This window comes from Saccopteryx leptura, chromosome 13 (genome assembly GCF_036850995.1).
Source record: "Saccopteryx leptura isolate mSacLep1 chromosome 13, mSacLep1_pri_phased_curated, whole genome shotgun sequence".
Taxonomy (NCBI): Eukaryota; Metazoa; Chordata; class Mammalia; order Chiroptera; family Emballonuridae; genus Saccopteryx; species Saccopteryx leptura.
The window spans coordinates 25,674,937-25,699,063 of NC_089515.1; the positions used below are offsets into that span (position 1 = coordinate 25,674,937).

Below are 24,127 nucleotides of genomic sequence, written 5' to 3' on the forward strand. Positions count from 1 at the left end.
TAGGCCTAGAGAGAAGCCCAGGTGTATTGGTGCTTGCACGTGCATGTGCTCTGAGACCTCCATCAATTTCAGTCATGAGCCCATATTCCATGTCATTTCCTTAATTGGCTGATCATGTCTGTTTCCCAGTAATGTCTTTAGGATCTTCTTTCTATAATGAGTTAGAGATTTACTGGTTTCTGCACACAGCAGTCTTACCAGCCTACCTGTCTATTCTTACCTGTCTTCTCTGATTGATAGACATATGCCCTTTGATGCATTTTTAAAATGTTATATGATTTTTTTTCTTTTTCCAAGTGAGAGGAGGGGAGATGGACAGACTCTCCCATGCGCCCCAACCAGATTCACCTGGCAACCCCCTTTGGGGCCAGTGCTCAGCCCATCTGGGGTCATGTTTGCAACCGAGCTATTTTTAGCACCTGAGGAGGAGGCTCCACAGAGTCATCCTCAGGGCCCAGGGCTGATGCGCTTGAACCAATTGAGCCATGGCTGCGGAAGAGGAAGAGAGAGAGAGAGAGAAAGGGAGAGACAGATGAAGGGTGGAGAAGCAGATTGTCAATTTTTCTGTGTACCCTGACCAGGAATCAAACCCAGGACATCTACACGCCAGGCCGACACTCTACCACTGAACCAGCCATGCTGGGCCTGAAACATGATACGATTTTTTAATTTGTCTCCACAGATATTTCTATAGTCTTCCTCTTGTGAGGATCCTGTGTTAGTAGGCTGCCATTTGGTCAGTTTGGGGCTTCCATTTTGTCTCTCATAATTATTTTCAGAAAGAAATAAGGCCGAAAGTTGTACCAGGTGCCATTTGTAAATCTTAGGATAATTGATAAATACCAATTTCACTAGCAGATAGTGCATTAATAGATACTGATTATGTTGGTGAGAAAATCTGACCCTTTAGGCTTGGAGCTAACTCATTAATAAGCTGATATTGAGTTTGTCATTAACATTGGGAAAGCAACATGCCTCAGTAATATTTTTTTCCTGTGGAAAAAGTATATTGCAATGAAGTTTTAACTTTTCCCCTATTCAGTGAGAGAGACACTATCAACTTCACCTAAGCAGAATAGTTTAATACTTTGAGCAGCTTATTTATTCCTCATTTACTTCTTGATATACTAACCTATCCCGTTTTTCTTACCTTACTAATCAAACTGCTATGCAGCTCCCTGCTTCCTCCCATACCTCTACCTCTCTACCTCTCAAGGCTACTCTCTCTAACCAACCACATGTCTTCCCCCATTATTTACACCTAGGCTTCTTATAGGAAACCACTGGTGGGGCCTCTTTGAAGGAACGTAAGTCACTGCCGGAGCAGGTGAAAGCAGCCTGCTTTTTCAGAGCTTACAAGAAGGGCGAAGCTCTAGGTCACAGTGGGTGAGTGAGTAGGCAGGAACGAGTAACGCCACATATCAGTGGTTAGTATCTGCAGGCTCAGAGCTGACAGTACACTGTAATAAGATTCATCTCTGTTCGTATAACTGATGTGGGCTTTATGGTAAATGTTTGCTTCCTTAATTACTTTGGCAGATTCACTGATTGCCTTTCCTGAGGAGTTCCAAAGGTACCCCTGGGGTGGAGCATGAACCTCTTTCCGTGTCTTTTAATTTCATTCTTTACTTGGAGTACTTGAAAACTGGTATGTGATCCATATGTCTACCATCCCCACTCTGCTGTGCATGAACATCAGGACCATTCCTGTCTAATATGGTGTCCATATGGCCCACTGTAGACCACTCAGAAATATTGACAGCCTTTTACCTTCTTTGTCTACATGAGATTCCCATTCCTCCCTTGCCACCACTGAGGTATATGTAGCTCTTCTAATTAGTTTGGGGTTCATGTACCTTTTTTCTCTAACTAATATGGATCCACAGACAATTTCCCTGTCTCTTCAGTCCAGCATGTGATCCACTAAAATTCTTTTCCTCTATTTTTGAAGTGATGGGAAAAGAAGCCTAAGTTAGCCAGTTGCTAATTTTTTATTGCCCTCCTGCTCAAAGTTAAATATCTTAATATAAATTGATTAATTTGGCTCCTGGGAATGAGATGTACTTAACATATTTCAGGTTTTTGGCTCATGTTTTTAAAAAGTTTTTGAGTCACATTCAGGGGATTGGAATGCTCATCATTAATTAAATTAGATTACTACTTGGGTTTTGAGCTGATCCCTACTGCCTGACAAGTTACCTCACATATGTATTAGGATTTTCTTGTGTCCTGAATTGGGACAGAAATCTAATAGATATTTTCACATGGCCTATTTTGTTCCTTTGTATTCACTGTTTATGAGGTTTAGAGGGACCTTACTTCTGCAGATTGGAAATCCAGAGCCAAACTAATTGCAGAGGCTATCAAAGCTTTGCATTCTGTACTTCCAGGAACTCTGCCACCAATTCCTGGCCTGCTACTAGGGACAGAGTCAGGGAAGCTGAAGCATGGAGTAATAGGATCTGAGCAGGGATAGGCTAATCTTGTAGGTGTTTTATCTCTAGGAAACTTTTGGAGCCTCTGTTCATTTACTGAGAGGAAGTTTTTTTGTTTTGTTTAGCAAGAGAGATAGAGACAGAGAGAGGGACAGATAGGGACAGACAGGCAGGAAGGGAAAGAGATGAGAAGCATCAATTCTTCATTGTGACGCCTTAGTTGTTCATTGATTGCTTTCTCATATGTGCCTTGACTGGGGAGCTACAGAAGAGTGAGTGACCCCTTACCCAAGCCAATGACCTTGGGCTTCAAAACAGTGACCTTTGGACTCAAGCCAGCGACCATGAGGTCATGTCTATTATCCCACATTCAAGCCAGCTACCCCATGCTCAAGCTGGATGAGACCATGCTCAAGCCAGCAACCTTGGGGCTCAAATCTGGGTCCTCTGTATCCCAGTCTGGTGCTCTATCTACTGCGCCACCACCTGGCTAGGCATGAGAAAATTTTAATAAAAAGTAGACATTTCTAGCCTTGACTGGTTTGCTCAATGGATAGAGCAACAGCCTGGCACGAGGACGTCCCAGGTTCGATTCCTGGTCAGGGCACACATGAGAAGCGACCATCTGCTTCTCTTCACCTCCCTTTCCCCCTTCTCTCACTCTTCCCTTCTCACAGTCAGTGGTTCAGTTGGTTCGAGTGTGGCCAGGGCACTGAAGATAGCTTGGCTGGTCTGAGCATAGGCCTCAGGCACTGAGGATAACTCAGTTCATTGGAGCATCGGCCCCAGACTGTGCATGTGGGAATCTGTCTCTCTATTCCCCTCCTCTCATTTAGAAAATAAAGGTAGGCATTTCTAAGGAGAATGGATTAAGTGATGTCTTTTATGTAAATGTAAGTGGTCTGTTTGACTTGTGGTTCCTTCAACCCTGTGGTTTGTTCTTCTCTATTTACATTCATTGTGGTTATATAAACAGTGAAAAAATGTCAGGTTGGTATCTGAAGCAGGAAGGAATTCCATTCTTCTCAATGGCAGTGCTAGAGGGGGATAATTTAGCTAAAGTGTAAAGCCCATGGCATCTTACTTAGCTTAAATCTATGGTTTGGGTCCATAGTAACTAGAAATTAGCTCATTTTTCAAGCAAAGTAGCTATAAGCAGTTGCCCAATTTCCAGCAGGTGATGAGGTGGAAACCTACACTGGGCAGAGTCATGCATCCAAGTACAATAGAAGCTTCAAACTGCCAAAATGCATATTGATGCACAGAGCTTCAGAAAATGAGGCAACTACCCCTTCAAACTGTGTGCATGTACATTTCACATTATGAACTCTTTCTGGTTTCCCTTTAGTTAATGAATTCTGAGCCTTCGTTTGTCCAGTGTAGCGCCTAGATGAAATTGTCCAGTAGTGCCTGACCAGGCAGTGGTGCAGTGGATAGAGCGTCAGACTGGGATGCAGAGGACCCAGGTTCAAGACCCCGAGGTCGCCAGCTTGAGCACAGGCTCAACTGGTTTGAGCAAAAAGCTCACCAGCTTGGACTCAAGGTCGCTGGCTCAAGCAAGGGGTTACTCGGTCTGCTGAAGGCCTGCAATCAAGGCACATAGGAGAAAGCAATCAATGAACAACTAATGATTGATGCTTCTCGCAATGAAAAACTGATGATTGATGCTTCTCATCTCTCTCCGTTCCTGTCTGTCCCTGTCTATCCCTCTCTCTGACTCTCTCTCTGTCTCTGAAAAAAAAAACAAAAAAGCAAATTGTCCAGTAGGTGGATAACTAACCTGGTGTGACACGTGTGTTTCTCACCTAGAAATCAAGAGGAGTGCTGCTTCAAATCATTCCCCAGGTTAAAACGTGAGGGTTATTATGGCGCAGTCAGTGGTGTGTGTTTTCTGTTCTACTCCCTTCGGCCAGTAAATTTGTATACTCAAATAAATCAAGTTCTCTTTAGTAATAGGGCCAATTTACGTAGTTGGATCATTGGATAAAGCAAGCAACTAGATATACTGGCCAGTAGCTTATTCTTCCTGATGGTTGTCAAAATGACTTCTATATTAAGGTTGTATTTTTGTGTCTCTGGTCCTAAAAAGACTGGCCACAGAAACAGCAGTATAAGGAAGGGGATAATTGACATGAAAGAGGTAAGACCTGGTACATAGGGGATAAGTTAGAGAAATAACCCTAACAGGTCAGTCACTGAAGTTTTGACTAGATAGTTTCAAAGTGAAAAGGTTAGAAGGTAATTCTTATTTGAGGTTTTATTTTGTTTAATGTTAATTAGCAGAGTCTCTGAGGCTTGTAATGCACTGCTGTTAACAGGCGTCAAGGGAAATTGCTTTTTTTGTTGTTGTTATTGAATTGGATGGGCTGAAGATTCACTGACCCCATGAATAAGGAAGCTTATTACTGCATGAAATGGAAGTATGAGGCAATTTGAAGATGAAAAGAAATGTTAGTTTGAAATTAAATAACTCAGCCTCAGATGAACCATTTTAAACACTGCCACATACCACTCAGTCATACCTTCACCTCCTTTTCCAAAGCCAGTCTTTTACCTGTATATTTGAAGGTTTCCTAGGTAGAAAAGCAATTATGAATATAATGGTTTTTCTGTCTTTAACACCAGATATCTGAGAATATACTCTGTAGTATAGATCACTGGACTGCTCTTTGGGTCTAGAAAAAGGGAAGCTGCTTCGGGGGGGGGGGTCCCTTTAGGTCATGTTAGATGGTCTAAATACAGGAAAACACAGAGGAAAGCTTTGGAAAAGAAATCCAACCAGATAAAGAAACTGGAACTCAGAGAGGTTTGTCTCTTGCCCATGGTCACACAGCCTAGAAGTGGAGTCATCAGGATTTTAATAAGTCTACTGCAGGGGTCGGGAACCTATGGCTCGTGAGCCAGATGTGGCTCTTTTGATGGCTGCATCTGGCTCGCAGACAAATCTTTAATAAAAAAAATAATAATGTTAAAAATATAAAACATTCTCATGTATTACAATCCATTCATTCCCTACCCGCTCATGTTCATGGTTGCGGTGGCTGGAGCCAGTCACAGCTGACTTCCGGGACAACACCAAATTTTTATTGGATAATGCATAATGTACACGGGTCATTGTTTGGCTCTCACGGAATTACATTTTAAAATATGTGGCGTTCATGGCTCTCTCAGCCAAAAAGTTTCCCGACCCCTGGTCTACTGCCTTTAAAGACTTGCTTTTTACATTATGTATACCATGTCGTTCAGAGAAGCAATGATATTTTAACTGGGTCTTCAAGGAAAAATAACACTTCAGTCGTGGCACAGTGGATAAAGTGTTGACCTGGAATGCTGAGGTTGCCGGTACGAAACCCTGGGCTTGCCTTGTCAAGGCATATATGGGAGTGGCTGCTTCCTGCTCCTCTCCCCTTCTCTCTCTCTCTCTCTCTCTTTCTCTCTCTAAAATGAATAAAGTCTTTAAAAAAAAAAGAAGTGCTTTTCTTTTAAAGATTTTATTCATTGGTTTTACACAGAGAGGAGGGAGGAAGGGAGCGAGAAATATTAACTCATAGTTGCTTCACTTTAGTTGTCCATTGCTTGCTTGTTTTATGTGCCTTGACTGGGCAAGTCCAGGGTTTCGAACTGGTGACCTCAGCATTCCAGCTCGATGCTGTAGCCACTGTGCCACCACAGGCCAGGCGAGACTTAAGCTCTTTAGTGGTAAAATAAAAGAGCATTCCAGGCCCTGGCCGGTTGGCTCAGCGGTAGAGCGTCGGCCTGGCGTGCGGGGGACCTGGGTTCGATTCCCGGCCAGGGCACATAGGATTCCCGGCCAGGGCACATAGGAGAAGCGCCCGTTTGCTTCTCCGCCCCCACCTCCTCCTTCCGCTCTGTCTCTCTCTTCCCCTCCCGCAGCCAAGGCTCCATTGGAGCGGAGATGGCCCGGGCGCTGGGGATGGCTCCTTGGCCTCTGCCCCGGGCGCTGGAGTGGCTCTGGTCGCAGCAGAGCGACGCCCCGGAGGGGCAGAGCATCGCCCCCTGGTGGGCGGAGCGTCGCCCCTGGTGGGCGTGCCGGGTGGATCCTGGTCGGGCGCATGCGGGAGTCTGTCTGGCTGTCTCTCCCCGTTTCCAGCTTCAGAAAAAATACAAAGAAAAAAAAAAAAAGAGCATTCCATGTGAAGAAAACCATGTAAACAAAAACATGACATCAGTTGTACGTGTTTAGCAAGTACTTTAAAATACAGGGCTATAGCTCTTACACGTTTGAGGCTTGAGATCCAGATTTATTTTTATTAGACTTTAGATATCACCTATCATCTCTTCAATGTAAATCTGATAGCCTTATAAGAAAAAGTTTAAGATGAAACTTTTAAGAATCTTCCCAGTGTGCACCATGTTAAGTATACCAGTTATGTTTCCTACCTTAGAATAAGAGCTACAGAAACTTCCTGTAAACAGCCTTTGCCTGTTTTGTTTTTTTTTTCCTTTCTGCCTGAAGGACTTATAGAGCAGCTTTCAGAGACAGCTGGTTTCCTTCAAATATCTCAGTCAGGAGACAATCACATGTTCTGGGCTCCTGGATAAAACTATTATTTATTTATTGTTTCATAAAAGACCCTTTGATGTTCCCCCTCTCTGTGGAGAGAGCTGGTAGTGTGAGAAATTGCATTTTTGGGGGATTTACTTTAGGTTCACATTGCATATGAGGAAGAATCTACATTTTCTCTTAAGCTACATTGCCTACATTGTTAAGGTAACATTTCCATGCATTTCTTGGGTAAGTTGGGCATTAACTGTGTGCCTTAGTTATCCACCCAGCACCAGGGTAAAGAAAGCTGCTTTGCAGAGTCATGAGTCAGAATAAGTTAAAAATGGACTAAGAAATCCCTAGCTCAGCCTTGCTGTTCCATCTGTCCACTTTATTTTTCTTCAGTTTGTGTAAGTGACCCCTGTCTTCAGCAGTTAGAAGTTGACAGTTTCTTGGAGAGTGGCCCAGATGCTTGCCCTAAAAGGTGCTCTGGGTGCAGAGCCGTCCCTCACTGTGGCTGACTTGCACAGTTTCCCTTGACTATGCCATTGTCTTTCTCTTTTCCCATTCCCCTTTGCGACTGCCTAATTTAGTAGCACTAGGAGACCAAGCACCAGAGTGGAACACACGCCCCCACTGCTCTCCCACTCCTCCACCCCCAAATAGACAAGCAAAAGCTTAGGCTTACTTTTAGAAAATATTAGATTACTTTAATAGGAAATGCCAGAAAGCTTTTCTCTGGCTTCCTGGTATGACTTAAGAAGATGAGAGAGCTTTACTGTCTTGAGTGACAACTTTTGTTCCTTCTTTGGAGGACAGCTGTTCATGTCTGAGCCATCTTTTCTTCCCGGATGGAGATAAAATATTTTTACTATTATTTTCATACTTTTGGAGACTAACTGGTGATCCTGGACTTCTTTGCTTGTGGAGGGCCTAGACAGGAACCTTCTTAGACTCTCATTTATTCATTCATTCAGTTTCAAAAATAAAATGTCTCTGTATGCCAGGCATTTGCTAAGTGCCTCAGACTACATTGGTGAGCAAAATAAATGTGGTCCTTGCTCTCATGAAGCATTTACTTCTGTTTTGAGTAAAGTTGGAAATTTGGTTAGAAATTATATTCCCTTCTCCACCAAGTTCTACTCCAGACTCCCTTCCCTTTTGTTGGGCCTTATTTCTTCCAGGCATCCCCAAACTACAGCCCCCTGAGGCCATTTATCCACCACCCCCACACACACCCTTCCAGAAGGGCACCTCTTTCATTTGGTGGGCAGTGAGAGGAGCACTGTATGTGGCGGCCCTCCAACGGTCTGAGGGACAGTGAACTGGCCCCCTGTGTAAAAAGTTTGGGGACCCCTGCAACCCTCTTCATAGTCCTGGATAGATGGCACTCTCTGAGTAATGTGGGCAGCTCCAGCCATTTCTTTTTTAAGAAAAAAGTGGTCAAGAGTGTTAAAAACAAGAGAACTTTCCTTCTCTCCCGCCAGTCTACCCCCAACATTTTATTCCAAGGAGTTTTTTGTTCCACAACCAAAAGTTGACATTATTTGCCAAATACAGACCTTTAAATTTTTTTTTTAATTTATTTATTGGTTTTAAAGAGATACAGAGAGAAACAGAAATATAGGTCAGTTTCTGCATGTGCCCTGATGGGGATTGAACCAGCAACCTCTGCATATCAGGATGATACTCCAGCCAACTGAGCTATCCAGCCAAGGCAAATGCAGACCTTTTAATCTAAAGATACCATGCAGCCTGACCAGGTGGTGCAGTGGGTAGGGGCATTGGCCTGGGATGCTGAAGACCCAGGTTTGAATCCCTGAGGTCACCAGCTTGAGCATGGGCTCATCCGGCTTGAGCGTGAGGTTGCCAGCTTGAGCGTGGTATCAGATATCACCCCATGATCATTAGTTTGATTCCAAGGTCACTGGCTTGAGCAAGGCATCACTCGCTCTGCCGAAACCACCCGGTCAAAGCACATATGAGAAAGCAATCAATAAACAACAAAAGTGCTGCAACGAAGAATTGATGCTTTTCATCTCTCTCCCTACCTATCTGTCTCCTGCCCCTCTAAAAAAAAAACAACACAAAACTTAGCATGCATATTACCAGGAGTTGAACTTTTCTTATCCAGGCAGGGTTGGTCCTTCCTGCTCATGTGGCCTCCGGTGCCAATCTGATACTTCTTATGGTTCTGCACTATAGAGGCTTATCCAAAAGCTCCTTAAACTATGTCTGCTGTAATTTACAAAATAGTCCAGGACATACGTAAACTCTAGGAAAGTTATCTTGGTAAGTGAAACAACCTGGAATCTATGAATTCTAGTGGAATCAGTTGCTGGGGAAAACAGTTTTCTCAAGAACTTCTAGAGGCAAGGATACCTTAATTTTTTTAAACAACTTTATTAATATATGTTATTGTTCACCTATTTAACATGGACAACTCATTATTTTATTACATTGTCGCAAGGTCATACAACCATCACCACAATCTAATTTTATTTACCCAAAAGGTACTCAATACTCATTAGAAGTCAAACCTCATTCCTTCTTTAACCCTCCCCTTAGCCTCAAGCAATCACTACTAGTATCTAAATGAATAATAATTTACCTATTCTGGCCTGACCAGGTGGTGGCACAGTGGATAGAGCATCGGACTGGGATGTGGAGGACCCAGGTTCGAGACCCCAAGCTCACCAGCTTGAGCCCAAGGTCACTGGCTCGAGCAAGGGGTCACTCCTTCTGCTGTAGTTTCCCGGTTCAAGGCACATATGAGAAATCAACCAATGAACAACTAAGGAGCCGCAACGAAGAATTGATGTTTCTCATCGCTCTCTCTTCCTGTCTCTAGCCGCGGACCAGCGCGGCTCCTAATTCTGGGTTTTGAGTAAGAACGGTGTGGAATTAAGAAAACAGACTTATTAAGAAAAAAGGATGGGATTGGGAGGACTCTTCAATGCTGATGGCAATATCCGAGTGCCCCATAGCCCCAGTTTACTTTATTATATAGCCATATGCAAATCAAGGAAGTCCTTGATACAAAGTTATACATCTGAGACAAAAACAGGAATTCTCCCAAGGCATAAACAGGAATCCCCCTACCATGCATAAGCGAAATCAACCAACATCTGAACAAAGAGTAAGAGAAAGGGCATGTAAATTGTTTCCAGCAACTTAAACAAACAATTGAAGTAGGTGCAAATACTCAGCATCTAGCCAGTATGGAGGTATAAGGGGGAGAACTTAGCCTTTTGCTAAGCCTCGAATCTACAAAGGCTTTTTGCCATTTACGGTCCACAACAGCCTGTCCCTATCTGTCCCTCTCTCTGACTCTCTCTGGCTCTGCCACCAAAAAAAAAAAAAAAAAAATTACCTATTCTGGACCTTTCCTATAAATGGAATCATACAATATGTGGCCTTTGTGTCTGGCTTCTTTCACTTAATATTGTCAATGTTCATCCATATTGTAGCATTTATCAGCACTTCTTTCATTTTTATGTCTGAATAATGTTCTATTATAGCTATGCTACATTTTGCTTATCCTTTCTGCAGTTTACCCCTTCTTCAGTTATCCATTAATCAACATTTGGGTTGTTTCTATTTTTTGGCTATTATGAATAATGCTTCTGTGAACATTTGTATACAAGTTTTTGGGTAGACATAGTGTTTTCATTCTTTTGGCTATATTCCATTTCTGGGTCATATGGTAACTCTATGTATTAACATTTGAGGAACTGCCGAATCATTTTCCAAAGTAGATGACAATTTTACAACCCTATCAGCAATTTATGAGATCTGTGACCCATTTTGAGCTAATTTTTATATATTTTGTGACATAGGGATCCAATTTTATTCTTTTGCCTGTAGATACCCAGTTGTCCCAACACCATTTCTTTTCTTTCTTTCTGTTTTTTATTGATCGATTTTAGAGAAAGGGAGATGTAGCATCCACCGGGTCAAGAACAAACGTCGGAGACTTTCAGGAGTATAGATGTAACTTTATTGACTAGTTTTACCTGCGCAGGGGCAAATTCCCGAGGTGTCCAGAGACACCATGCCCACAAGGAGCTGCAGATGGGAATCGCACCTAGCGCTCACAGCTAAAGCTTTTTATAAGCTAAGCAAGCAAGCCTCATACAGAAGCAGATGTGGCGGTAACCTATTTGCTAAGGGGGCTGCACATAGCATAGCAACAGGGGCTGGGGTCTAGCTCATTGGCGAATTCCAAACCTAAACTTCTGATAAGGGTCTTTTAACCAATAGAATGCAAACGTTTGTCTCTTTTTCCTTTTTTTTTTTCTTCTCTCTCAGCCTCCCAGAGTCCCTATCTGTCTCTGCTTCTTGAATGACCTTGGGCATGTTACTCCTAACAGAACAGGAGCAGGACCTGCCTGTAACCCTTAAGTTCCCTGTTCCATTAGTGCCCTGCTTATTTTCTGATCTTCTCTTGGTCCTTACAGAAGGGAGAAAGAGAGAGACAGAAACATTGATTTGTTTCTGTATGTGCCCTGTCCAGGGATTGAACCAGCAACTTCTGTGCATCAGGACAGTGCTTTAACCAACTGAGCTATCTGGCCAGGGCCCAGCATCATTTCTTGAAAAGACTGATCTTTTCCTATTTAACTGTCTTGCCATCTTTGTCAAAGGAAAACCATAACCTTTTCACAATGGCTATGTTTAATGATTTATTGCCCACTCAAATTTCCTCTTCTTTCCACTCCTCCTCTTCTTTTTTTTTTTTTTTAAGATTTTATTTATTCATTTTTCAAAGATTAGAGAGAGAGAAGGGGGGGAGCAGGAAGCATCAACTTCCATATGTGCCTTGACCAGGCAAACTCAGGGTTTCAGACCCATGACCTCAGCGTTCCAGGTTGACACTCTATCCACTGCACCACCACAGGTCAGGCTCCTCCTCTTCTTTTAAGTCTCCTTTTTCAAAATATTCTTTAACATGAAAGTTTTTGGTTGGTATAAACTAGATTTTGTTTAAATACCTGAAGGGCTGAGATTAGATGAAAAACAACCTTAAAATGCAAATAAAAGGGAAAATGCAGATCTTTTTCTTTTCCATTTATGGTGCTGCCCACACTGCTATCCTTTCAGACATTGTCTCTGTACAGTGTGTATGTGTGTCTTCTCTATGGCACAAGCCACTCAGAAACTCCTGCAGGATCTTGGCCTGGCCGGGTACCTCAGTTGGTTGGAGCACTGTCCTGATAATCCAAGTTTGTGGATTTGATCCCCAGTTGGGAGTATTCAGGAATCAACCAATGAGTGCATAGATAAGAGGAACCAATGAATTGGTGTTTCTCTCTCTAAAAATCAATAAAAATTTTTTGCCTGACCAGGCGGTGGCGCAGTGGGTAGAGCGTCAGACTGGGATGCGGAGGACCCAGGTTCGAGACCCTGAGGTCGCCAGCTTGAGCACAGGCTCATCTGGCTTGAGCAAAAAGCCCACCAGCTTGGACCCAAGGTCCCTGGCTCCAGCAAGGAGTTACTCGGTCTGCTGAAGGCCCGCGGTCAAGGCACATATGAGAAAGCAATCAATGAACAACTAAGGTGTTGCAACGCACAATGAAAAACTAATGATCTCTCTCCATTCCTGTCTGTCCCTGTCTATCTCTCTCTGTCTCTGTAAAAAAAATAAAAATAAAAAAGAGAGAGAAAACAATCAATGAACAACTAAGGTGTCGCAACAAAAAACTGATGATTGATGCTTCTCATCTCTCTCTGTTCCTGTCTGTCTGTCCCTAGCTATACCTCTCTCTGACTCTCTCTCTCTGTCCCTTAAAAAAAAAAAAGAAATTTTAAAAAATCAAAAATTTTTTTAAACTTCAAAAGAAAAAATACTCCTACAAGATCTTTCTTTACTAAAGTCTGTGTTTCTCACTTAGTATAGTCTAAAGCAGTGGTTCTCAACCTGTGGGTCGACACACAGGTTGAGAACCGCTGTCTAAAGGGCAAAGTTCACTCTGCCTGAGAAGCTAGTAACCCATGGCTACATTTGTGGCATTTGTGATTGGTACTTTGTAGGACAGGAATCTCAGAATTATCCTTTCCTAGAAGAGAAGAAAACAATAATCCACAAGGTAAATGGTACAAAGAGAAGAAGTCACTTATAGAATGAGAAGCCAGCTTCATCCATTCTACTACCTTACTAATAAATAAACACTGACTCTGGCTTGTGGTCTGCTTTGCCCAAATGCCAGGGTCCCTGTGGGTAGTAGAACATCCATGTGTTAGTCTTCTTGGCTGCCATAACAAAATATCATAGATAAATTTGTTAAAAAACAAATTTATATTCTCACAGTTCTGGAGGCTAGAAGTCCTAAATCAAGGCTCAGCAGGGTCAGTTTCTGGTGAGGACTCTTCTGACTAATGGCCACCTTTTGGCTGTGTTTTTACATGGTAGAGAGAGACCAAGCAAGCTCTCTGTTGTCTCTCTTTATTTATTTATTTATTTATTTATTTATTTATTTATTTATTTATTACAGAGACAGAGTGAGTCAGAGAGACGGATAGACAGGGACAGACAGGAACGGAGAGAGATGAGAAGCATCAATCATTAGTTTTTCATTGTGCGTTGCAACACCTTAGTTGTTCATTGATTGCTCTCCCATATGTGCCTTGACCGCGGGCCTTCAGCAGACCGAGTAACCCCTTGCTGGAGCCAGCGACCCTGGGTTCAAGCTGGTGGGCTTTTCCTCAAACCAGATGAGCCCGCACTCAAGCTGGCGACCTCGGGGTCTCGAACCCGGGTCCTCTGCATTGCAGTCTGACGCACTATCCACTGCGCCACCGCCTGGTCAGGCTGTTGTCTCTCTTTATAAGGACATTAATCCTATTGGATCAGTGCCCAACACTATGAACTCATTTAATCTTAACTACTTTAATAAAGGCCCTGTCTCCAAATACAATCACATTGGAGATTAGGTCTTTAACATATGAATTTGGGGGAGGGACAAATATTCAGTTCATAACAATTCAATATAAACTTAATAGGATACCCTAATATAGCTTACCTTAGTTTCCTGCACATGCAAGATTTCTTTTCCTAGTCTCTTCAGCTACCTTTTCTGAACTTTATTTTGTACCAGGATAGTCAGGGACAAGAAACTGGTTGGTATTCACGTTTTCTGAACCTGCACTTTTTGTAGGGTGGGGGTTTGAATAGAATAGGTAAGAAGGAATTAAACTCACATTCTGCTCAGTCTTCTGGTAGAAAAAAATTGCCATTTCTTCCTTGCTAGAACACTCAAATTTTAGACTTCAGCACTGGACAGTTGCAGTGTGCCCAGGTTCTGATCAGTAAAAATCAGAGTTACAGTTAGAATCTTTCAGGAGACCCCCATCCCCACCTGTGTATTCAGTGTTCAGAAGAGATGGCAGTAGGTCCTTTTGGAGGTGATATCAGTGGGAAGGAAAGCCAAGAAAAAAGAGAGAGATATAGACTCCTTTTTCATTCATAAATGTGGTACCTCATCTTCCACTGAGAGCTAGTCAAGCTCAAGTCCCAGTCTGGGCCCACAGCGAGGTGGGCCAGGCAGTGTGGAATCACAACCTAGATGAACCTGGTAGACTCCAAACTTCTTGGGGAAGAAGCTGAGTATTTCAGTCATTGCGAAGACATATATCAGTGTGGGCTGACTTAGCCTGGTTTCAGTGTTTTGTCATCTCTTTGCTATCTGAGAACATAATTCTGTTTCAACAGTATGAAGCTCCCAAGCCCTCTCTCAAATTCCTTGCTAAAGAGCCTGGTCCTAATGCTCTACACCTAGTACCTCCTGTAGATCAGATTAGTTCTCAGATTTTTCAGGTAACAATCCCAAAGAAACAGCAGGAAAAGTAAAGCAGAAATGTATACACTATGCCTTTTGTGGGTATGGAGTTAGGGATTTAGACTGCCCCACATCTCTCAGGTTTCCAAACATTCTCTCAGCTTGACTGTTGGAAAAACATAATCACCTACTGAGACCTGAAGCTCTGGGATGAGACTGTCACGGGATCGGTTGGAGGATGATTTTTATCTTCATTCCAAATATGAATTCCCAGAGTGGCAAATCTGTCATACCCTCCGCCAAATACTATCAGCATATATGCTCTGCAGCATAAAGCATACGGCTCCTGACCCGTTTCTGTCATATTTAATTTATTCATTCATTGAATATTTATTGAGCACCAGCTGTGTGCCAGGCATTGTACTAGATGTTTGACATTGCTTTATTATATAAATGTTGCGAGGATCCTCTAAGATTTAGCCACTCTTTCAACAAACATTTATTGTATGGCTACAATGTACTATTCCTAGTGCTAAGTGCTAAGATAGGTATTATTATTATTCCCACTTTTGTTTTTCTCCAGTGAGACATATAGCTTCCCGAAAACTATTCAGAATATTAAGTGGTAACAAGTGGTCAAAATAGCTTTAAAAAAAAAAAGCTTTCCAAACCAAAAGGTTTTTTGTTTTGTTTTATTTTGGAATTTTTTTGTTTTTGTTTATTTTAGTAAGAGAGAGAGAGCGCGAGCGCGCACCTGACCAGGTAGTGGCACATTGGATAGAGCGTCGGACTGGGATGCAGAGGACCCAGGTTCAAAACCCTGAGGTTGCCAGCTTGAGTACGAGCTCACCAGATTGAGCATGGGGTCGCTGGCTTGAATGTGGGATCACAGACATGGCCCCATGGAAGCTGGCTTGAGCCCAAAAGTCACTGTCTTGAACCCCAGGTCACTGGCTCAGCCGGAGCCCCCCAGTCAAGGCACATATGAGAAAGCAATCAATGAACAACTAAGATGCCACAACAAAGAATTGATGCTTCTCATCTCTCTCACTTCCTGTCTGTCCCTATCTGTCTCTCTCTCTGTCTCTCTCTTTCTGTCTCTGTCACCAAAAAAAAAGAGAGAGAGAGAGAGAAAGAGGAAGAGGGAGAGAGGGACAGACAGGAAGGGAGAGAGATGAGAAGCATCAACTCGTAGTTGCGACACTTTAGTTATTCATTGATTGCTTTTTCTCATATGTCCCTTGACCAGGAGGCTTCAGCTGAGCCAGTGACCCCTTGCTCAAGCCAGGCACCTTGGGCTTCAAGTCAGCAACCATGGGATCATGTCTATGATTTCACTCTGAGACTGGTGACCCTGCACTCAAGCCAGAGACCTTAAATTTTGAATGTGGGTCCTCAGGGTCCCAGGTCAACACTATCCACTGCACCACCATGTTTTTTGTGAAGTTTCTTGTTTATACTTCTATTACCTGTATTAGTCTGAATAGTTCTGTAATTCCTTTTTGTTATAGTGTAAAATTGTTATATTTATAATTAGCCAGCTAGACTCAATTTAGATGATACCAATAGATGTCTTCTTCTCTCCATTAGGCCTGATCAGGGTATTGACCTTGACCATGTCAGTGTCAAAGAGCTTCTTCACAGCCTGTTTGATCTGGTGCTTTGTTGGCCTTGACATCCACAATGAACACAAGAGTACTGTTGTCTTCTATCTTTTTCATGGCTGACTTGGTAGTCAGGGGGAACTTAATGATGGCATAATGGTCAAACTTGTTTCTATGCTATCATATACACACACATTTTAATGAACTTTTATTTTGGAATAATTTTAGAATTACAGAAAAAATGCAAGATATGCCCCTCAACCTAGTTTCTCCCATATTACCGTGGTACATTTATCAACACTAAGAAACTGGCATTGAAACATTACTATTAACTAAACTCCATATTTTATTTGGATTTCACCAGTTTATCCATTAATATCCTCTTTCTGCTCTGGCGTACAATTCAGGGTATTACATTGCATTTATTTGTAACGTCTCCCAAATGTCCTCTAGTCTGTGACAATTTCTCTGTTTCATGACCTTGAGAGTCTCCCCCAGTCTGTGTTTGTCTGATATTTATCTCATGACTAGACTCAGGTTATGGGGTTTGGGAAGTACACACAAAAAAGTGAAGTGTCCTTCTCATCAGATCATACCAGAGGTTAGTTGACAGCTACATGACACCACTTTTGATGTTCACCTTTACACTTGGTTCAGATGGTATTCTCCAGGACTTATTACTGTAAAGTTACTATTTTTCCCTTTTGTCACTCTATTCTTTGGAAATAAGTCACTCAGTAGGAATGGGAACTAAACTCCACCTTTTAAAGAGGAGAGTATCTACATATATTATTTGAAATTGTTCTGTTAGAAAGATTTGTCTCAGCCCTGGCCGGTTTGCTCAGCGGTATAGCGTCGGCCTGGCGTGCGGGGGACCCAGGTTCGATTCCCGGCCAGGGCACATAGGAGAAGCACCCATTTGCTTCTCCACCCTCCCCTTCCTTCCTCTCTGTCTCTCTCTTCCCCTTCCGCAGCCAAGGCTCCATTGGAGCAAAGATGGCCCGGGGGCTGGGGATGGCTCCTTGGCCTCTGCCCCAGGCGCTAGAGTGGCTCTGGTTGCGGCAGAGCGACACCCCGGAGGGGCAGAGCATCGCCCCCTGGTGGGCGGAGCGTCGCCCCTGGTGGGCGTGCCGGGTAGATCCCGGTCGGGCGCATGCGGGAGTCTGTCTGACTGTCTCTCCCCGTTTCCAGCTTCAGGGGGAAAAAAAAAGATTTGTCTCTTCTGTCCATTTAATCATTTTTATGTCAATATGAACTTATACTAAACTCTGACCTAAAGCTTGTGTTTTTTCTTCTACACCAGACAAGAAATGACAAGGACCTATACCAAGGTGTTATTTTCAGATAATTTATTTATTTCAGATTTCAGAGATTTTTGAGAGGTAGAATTGATAAGGCTTTGTTGACCTGTAATGTAAAGGAGTGAAGGAGAGGGAGTATTTGAAAATGACACTCAGATTTTGGTTTCAATGGCTAGAAATAAAATTTTGATTTGAAATATTAACAGGTATGAAGATTGGTTCTAGGCTTTGATAAAGCTCTGCTTCAGAGACTGTATTTAAGCATACATGTAGCTCTACCTTTACTGAGTGCCCTCTTCTCCCAAGTCAGAGCAGAGCAAACTACTTTTCGTACGGACTGGAACACTGGGTCCTGTTTCTTGTCTGAAGGATGCTTGGTTTTGTTTCTTATTGGGTTGTGAGGTTTTCTGTAGTTCATTTGCAAAGTAGAGATGCTTAATTCTCTTGTCTCTAATAAATTATTAGCCCTTCCCACTTCAGAGTTATCAGTTCCACCCCCATGCGACCTCATGTTCAGTAAGGACGGTTACCCTCTGACAATCACACCCATGTTCTTGTACTCTAAACCAGAGTGTACGAAATACTTGTTTTTAATTCATTTATCCTTTTTTTCCATCTGGTACTATATTAATGTTAATTCTGTATTTCAGAGCCATCATCAACCACTTTAACCCCAAAATTGAATCCTATGCTGCTGTGAATCACATATCCCAATTGTCAGAGGAGCAGGTAAGCCACTACTCTCCCCAGAGTGACCCTGCTTGGTGGCTAGGATCAAATAGCTGCCTTTTCTCTAATGTCAGAGAGATTCTGTGACTGAGTTTCTAGTGGGAATGGCAAGAGCCAGGCTGCTAAGAGGAATTAGTAAGAGATTTGTTGATAGTACTTTAAATAGTAATGGCTTCCACTTTTGTGCCATTTGAGAGGTTTGTTTAATTATATAGAAGATATGTAGGTGAAAATTTGGAGAGTTCTTATTTTAGAGTGGGTGATAAGGCATTTCTTTTTTTAATTTTAGGCAGAGAGTCATTTTAATTTTTGAAAATAAAAAATGAAAACTTAGAAATGGATGAAACTGGCAGTTAGAAAAACCGAGTTCAGCTTAATTTAATGCTGTTTGGCTCATTGAAGCATGAGTCTTCATTGCGACAGATTCTCTTATTTACTAATTGAGTTCTGTTTGCCTTGAGCCATTATTTCTGAGTAGGTTTTTCTATGGTGTGGACAGAATTGGAGATACAGATAGCATTGAGTGTTAGTTTTCCTTGAGTCTGGCCTGATTTCCCCATCTCTCAAAGTGCCCACACTCGGCTCTGCGTTATATAAACGTAGAAATGGGACTTGAGCACATAGCATGGGCTTGAACATGATGTTTCAGAATGAGACTCTTGAGCCCTATTTTTAAAAGCACAAAATGAGAATACTATTCACACAATCTCCCTTCGTTCCCATTTTATTCTTAAATTGGAGGGTCAGGGTATGCATGAGGTAAGAGTCCAGGTATATAGGCTCTAAGCCAATCTTAAAAAACCCACATATGCTCTGTTTTGCCTTTTTTTTTTTGCCAGTGCATCAGTGTAACCTTCTTTCAGCCTCTTCCTAGCAGGGCCAGCCAGCTCTGGTGTGACCATGTGGTCCAGTGTTTCTAAAAGCAATTCAGCTCTCCAGCATGGTTGCAAACAAGCCCTTTTCCTAACAGGCAAGCTTCTCAGTCAGTATTCCCACCCGTGGCTCCTTCCCCAGCCAGATGGGTAATACTTTTATTAGTACCTTAGTTGTTCCCTTTGACATATTTGTTCTTTTTTATGAGGCCATTTGTGAGAATCCATCTTCTTATTTAAACTGCCTTTAAAAATGGCTTTATTTCCCCCCTGTTCTGCCTATGGAGCAATCCTGAGTCCTCTTCTTTGATACCACTACTCTCTGTGAGGTGCTCCAAGACGCCACCTTTTTCCTGATGGACCAGTTCAGATCTATTTTACTATACCATTTTTATACAAAAGAATTCAGCATCTTGAGTTTTGTTCAGTAAGAGAAAGGGTGTTTTTTCTACCACAGTGAGCTCTGGTTAGTCTAAAAAAAAAAAAGAGCGACACATTTTCCCTGTCAGCCACGTGCAGTATTCATCCCCCAGCAGCTTGGGAAGGTCAGGCTGAAATCTTTCTACAGCAGTAGCAGCCACAGACCAATAATAAAAATCCATTCTAGCGCATGAGGCAATCTGGAAAAGGATGATTAGCAAGCACATGTCCTCATCCTCCTCCAACTTCTTTCAAAGTTAAATGAAGTGATGAAACGGCCTCTCAAAAAGAGTCCACAAACCAGAAATGAGGCAGTTTCTATGGAGAGGAAGAGTAGATAGTTGTTTGGGAATGGGGAAGGGATAACAGCTCTCAAAGATTTATTTAGTCGATAAATACAAACCTGCTGTATTCAAGGTGGTGCTGAGTAGTAGGGATCAGTGATGAATAGTCTAAGTGTAGTCCTTGTTCACACTGAATTTTTGTGCACTCATTACCTCTCTGAACAACCCTTTTCAGTTGGTGTGTGGGGGAAGGGTGATACTATTCTGGGACCCTTTGCAAAGCTGCTCTCAAAATAGTTGTTGCTTCACTTCTCTAACTGACTTTGAAGGGCGCTACATGACAGCTTAGGGTACACTTGATTTTATTCTCAGCACTATCAGATTAGAAGTATTTGACTGCCTTGTTAATCTCCAACATGTGTTGGAGCACTTCTCTCCCTTCACTTATGAACATTAATGCTAATATCACTTAATGTTAAGTGTATTCTCAGCTTCCCTGAGAGCTGGCTTTGAGAAAAAGTAGGGCCCTGCAGTTGTTAGCAAAAGACTAAGTAGAAAGAAAAAAATCAGGAACTTAAATTAATCCCCAAGTAGATTCTAAAGGACTCCTAAAATAAAACCTAAAGACCATGAATAGATGTTAACTTGAACTGGAATTTATAGCATCTAGTAAGACAGCAGACAAGAAAGGGCTCTTTGCTAGATCTGCCTGCCTGCCCAGCCTGCCATTTTCTTCTGGCAAGAGATTTGTGAGTTTTCGGGTTCTGACAATACCCAGACACATTCCAGCCTTTATTTGAGGCATTTCAAGGTGATGCTTATAAATCCATTATTGCTTATAAAACAAAGTCCATTCTCTCACGTGGGTGTTGTTTTCTTTTTCCAGTTGTCTAGAAGATAAATGATATTTTTCTGTTACTTCTCACTGGCTTCATGGAGGGCAAAGCTTTTTCTTTTTTCTTTTCTTTTTTTTTAGGGCAAAGCTTTTTAATCAGTTAATACCCTCAGCGTGACTGAATGGTTGTGTATTTTCTAATGTAAATAAACTGCATGCATTTTTATATTGTATACACAGCTGTCATATTTGTCTGAGGTTGACTGTGAAGCTTGTTTATTTTGACTCCTTATTTTGTATGTGTTAAAATATACGTGAATTTTTATTTTATTATTTATTTATTTATTTATTATTTTTTTACAGGAACAGAGAGAGTCAGAGAGAGGGATAGATAGGGACAGACAGACAGGAACGGAGAGAGATGAGAAGCATCAATCATCCATTTTTCGTTGGGACTCCTTAGTTGTTGATTGCTTTCTCATATGTGCCATGACCGTGGGCCTTCAGCCGACCGAGTAACCCCTTGCTCGAGCCAGGGACCTTGGGTCCAAGCTGGTGAGCTTTGCTCAAGCCAGATGATCCCACGCTCAAGCTGGCGACCACAGGGTCTCGAACCTGGGTCCTTCTGCATCCCAGTCCGATGCTCTATCCACTGCACCACTGCCTGGTCAGGCTAAATTTTTATTTTAACCATTTTAGTGTACAGTTCAGTAGCATTAAGTACGTTCACATTTTGTGTAACCATTACAACTATCCATCTCCAGAACTTTTTCATCTTCCCAAACTGAAATCCTGTATCTATAAAACAGTAATTTTCTGTTTATCCTCCCCCAATCCCTGATAACCACTGTTAACTTTCTGTCTCCGTATTTGACTATTCTAGGTGGCTCACATAAGTGAAATCATGCAATATTTGTCCTTTTGTGTCTGATTTATTTCACTTGGCATGTCTTTAAGGTTAACCATGTTGAAGCATGTACCAGATTGTCATTCCTCTTCAATACTGAGTAATATTGCATTGTGTGTGTGTGTGTAGCACTTTCTGTTAATTCATTCATCCATCAATGGACATTTAGGTTGCTTCCACATTTTGGCTATTGTGTAGAATGTTGCTGTGAACATCAATGTACAAATAGTTGTTTCAGTCCCTGCTTTCAGTTCTTTTGTGTATATATATATCTAGAAGTAAATTGCTGAATCAAATGGTAATTCTGTGTTTGTTTTTGAGAACTACCATACTGTTTTCCAGAGTGATTGTACCAGTTTACATCTCTGCATTCTTGCTAATACTTGTTTTCTAGGTGTGTGTGTGTATGTGTCTGTGTGAGAGAGAGAGAGAGACAGACAGACAGGAAGGGAGAGAGGGATAGACAGACAGGAAGGGAAAGAGATGAGAGGCATCATTTTTTCATTGCGGCACCTTAGTTCATTGACTGCTTTCTCATTTGTGCCTTGACTGGGGGGCTACAGCAGAGCAAGTGACCCCTTGCCCAAGCCAGTGACCTTCAGCTCAAGCCAGCAACCTTGGGCTCAAGCAAGGGACCATGGGGGTCATGTCTATGATCCCACACTCAAGCCAGTGACCCCGCGCTCAAGCCTGATGAGCCCATGCTCAAGCCAGCAGCCTTGGGGTTTCAAACCTGGATCCTCAGGGTCCCAGGTCGACACTATCCACTGTGCCACTGCCTGATCAGGCTATTTTGTTTTTCAACATAGCCATCTTACTGGATGTGAGGTGATATCTCATTGTGGTTTTGATTTGCATTTCCCTAATCATTATTGAAGTTGAGCATCTTTTCATGGGCTTATTGGCCATTTGTCTATCTTTGGAGAAATGTCTATTTAAGCCCTTTGTTTTTTTTCTAATTGGGTTGTTGGGGTTATTTTGTTACTGAGTTTTAGGAATTCTTTTTTTTCTTTTTTTCTTTTTTTTTCTTATTCATGGCCCCTGGCCAGCAGGGGAGGAGAAAGAGATGGTAGTGGTGAATAAGAAACAGGTTTTTGAGAAGGGAGGGGAAGGGGCTCTCAGAGGGAAGAGACTTGAGCACAAAAGAGGTCCGCAAAGGGACCAGAGAAAAGTCCCGAGAGAGGGGCGCCCCTGGGGGTCAGACAGGAGGGAGAGAGGGTTGGAAGTCCGCAGAGAAGGAAAGATTAGGAGTGGAGGTTTTAGGTGAGGTTTCTCTGGCCAGAAAAAGACCTGCGCAGTGGAACAGGCAGCACAGAGATTAAGGATGGGTGTGCGAATAACTAGAAGCCGTGTATGTAAGAGATCTCCAATCAGTTCCCAGCTTTTTGGCGATAGTTAAATTGGTGAGGGTGTTAACACCGCAAGTCCCTTCAGGAGGCTAATTGAGTGGGTTCTGTGGCCTGGCCACAGTGGAGAAGAAGAACAGTTTTTTCTTCTTTAAGGAGGGAGATTCCTGTGCCCCCACAGCCACCCTCAGTCCTCGGAGTGGTCAGATTTGAGTATTAGCGTCCTAAAAACTCAAGGTCTGGCCACAGATGGAAAAGGTAAAGTGGATGTGCTTGGGGAGGTCTCCACAGCACACACACTCGATGGACGGAAAAGACTTCCCGACGTAGCTACGGTTTCGGACAGGGAGTCTCGGAGGAAAGAACTGAGAGGAAGGCTGGAGGCAGGGGACTTACCGCACCACGCGCCAAAGTGGGTGGAAGGTCAGAGATCCTGGTTCTTTCTCCTGGTTCTTTCTCAGAGGGGATGAGGAAGAGGAGCGGTCCTTGTGGACTTCTACTCCTCCCAGGTTTTCGGCACCAAAATGTAAGGTATTTTTCCCCGCCAAGAAGGAAGGAAGAGGGCTCGGAGCCACCAAGTGTGGAATAACAAAAAGGCTTTATTCAGTACAGAGCGCGCATCCCGCCCGGCAAGGTTCCCTGGCCCCGAGGTAAGATGGAGGCCAGGGAAGATGCCAGGAATTCTTTATATATTCTAGATATTAATTCCTCTTCTGATATGTGCTTTGCAAATATTTTCTCCTGTTTTGTGGGTTGTTTTTTTAATATGTTGACAATGTCCCTTGATACACAAAACTTTTTAATTTTTATGAAGTCTATTTATTCTATTGTCTATTTATTTTTATAGTGAGGGAGAGACAGACAGGAAGGGAGAGAAATGAGAAGCATCAATTTGGAGTTACGTCACGTTATTCATTGATTGCTTCTCATACTTGCCTTGATGGGGATGTGAGGTGCTCCAGCCAAGCCAGTGACCCCTTACATAAGCAACCTTGGGCTTCATGCCAGCAACCTGTGGGTTCAAGCCGGCCACCATGGAATCATGTTTATGATCCCACTCTCAAGCTGGTGAGCCTGCACTCAAGCCAGCAACCTAGGGGTTTCGAATC

At 42.7% G+C, this 24,127-nt stretch overlaps 1 protein-coding gene across 4 annotated transcripts in view; it reads left to right on the forward strand.

Moving 5' to 3' along the window:
* ARMH3 (armadillo like helical domain containing 3) overlaps nt 1–24,127 on the forward strand; it is a 304,301-nt gene that overhangs the window by 250,937 nt on the left and 29,237 nt on the right. For all 4 annotated transcript variants that reach the window (XM_066355941.1, XM_066355939.1, XM_066355938.1 and 1 more), the window contains one exon: nt 18,276–18,354. In XM_066355941.1, coding sequence (XP_066212038.1) covers nt 18,276–18,354 — 79 coding nt within the window. The remainder of the gene's footprint in view (nt 1–18,275; nt 18,355–24,127) is intronic.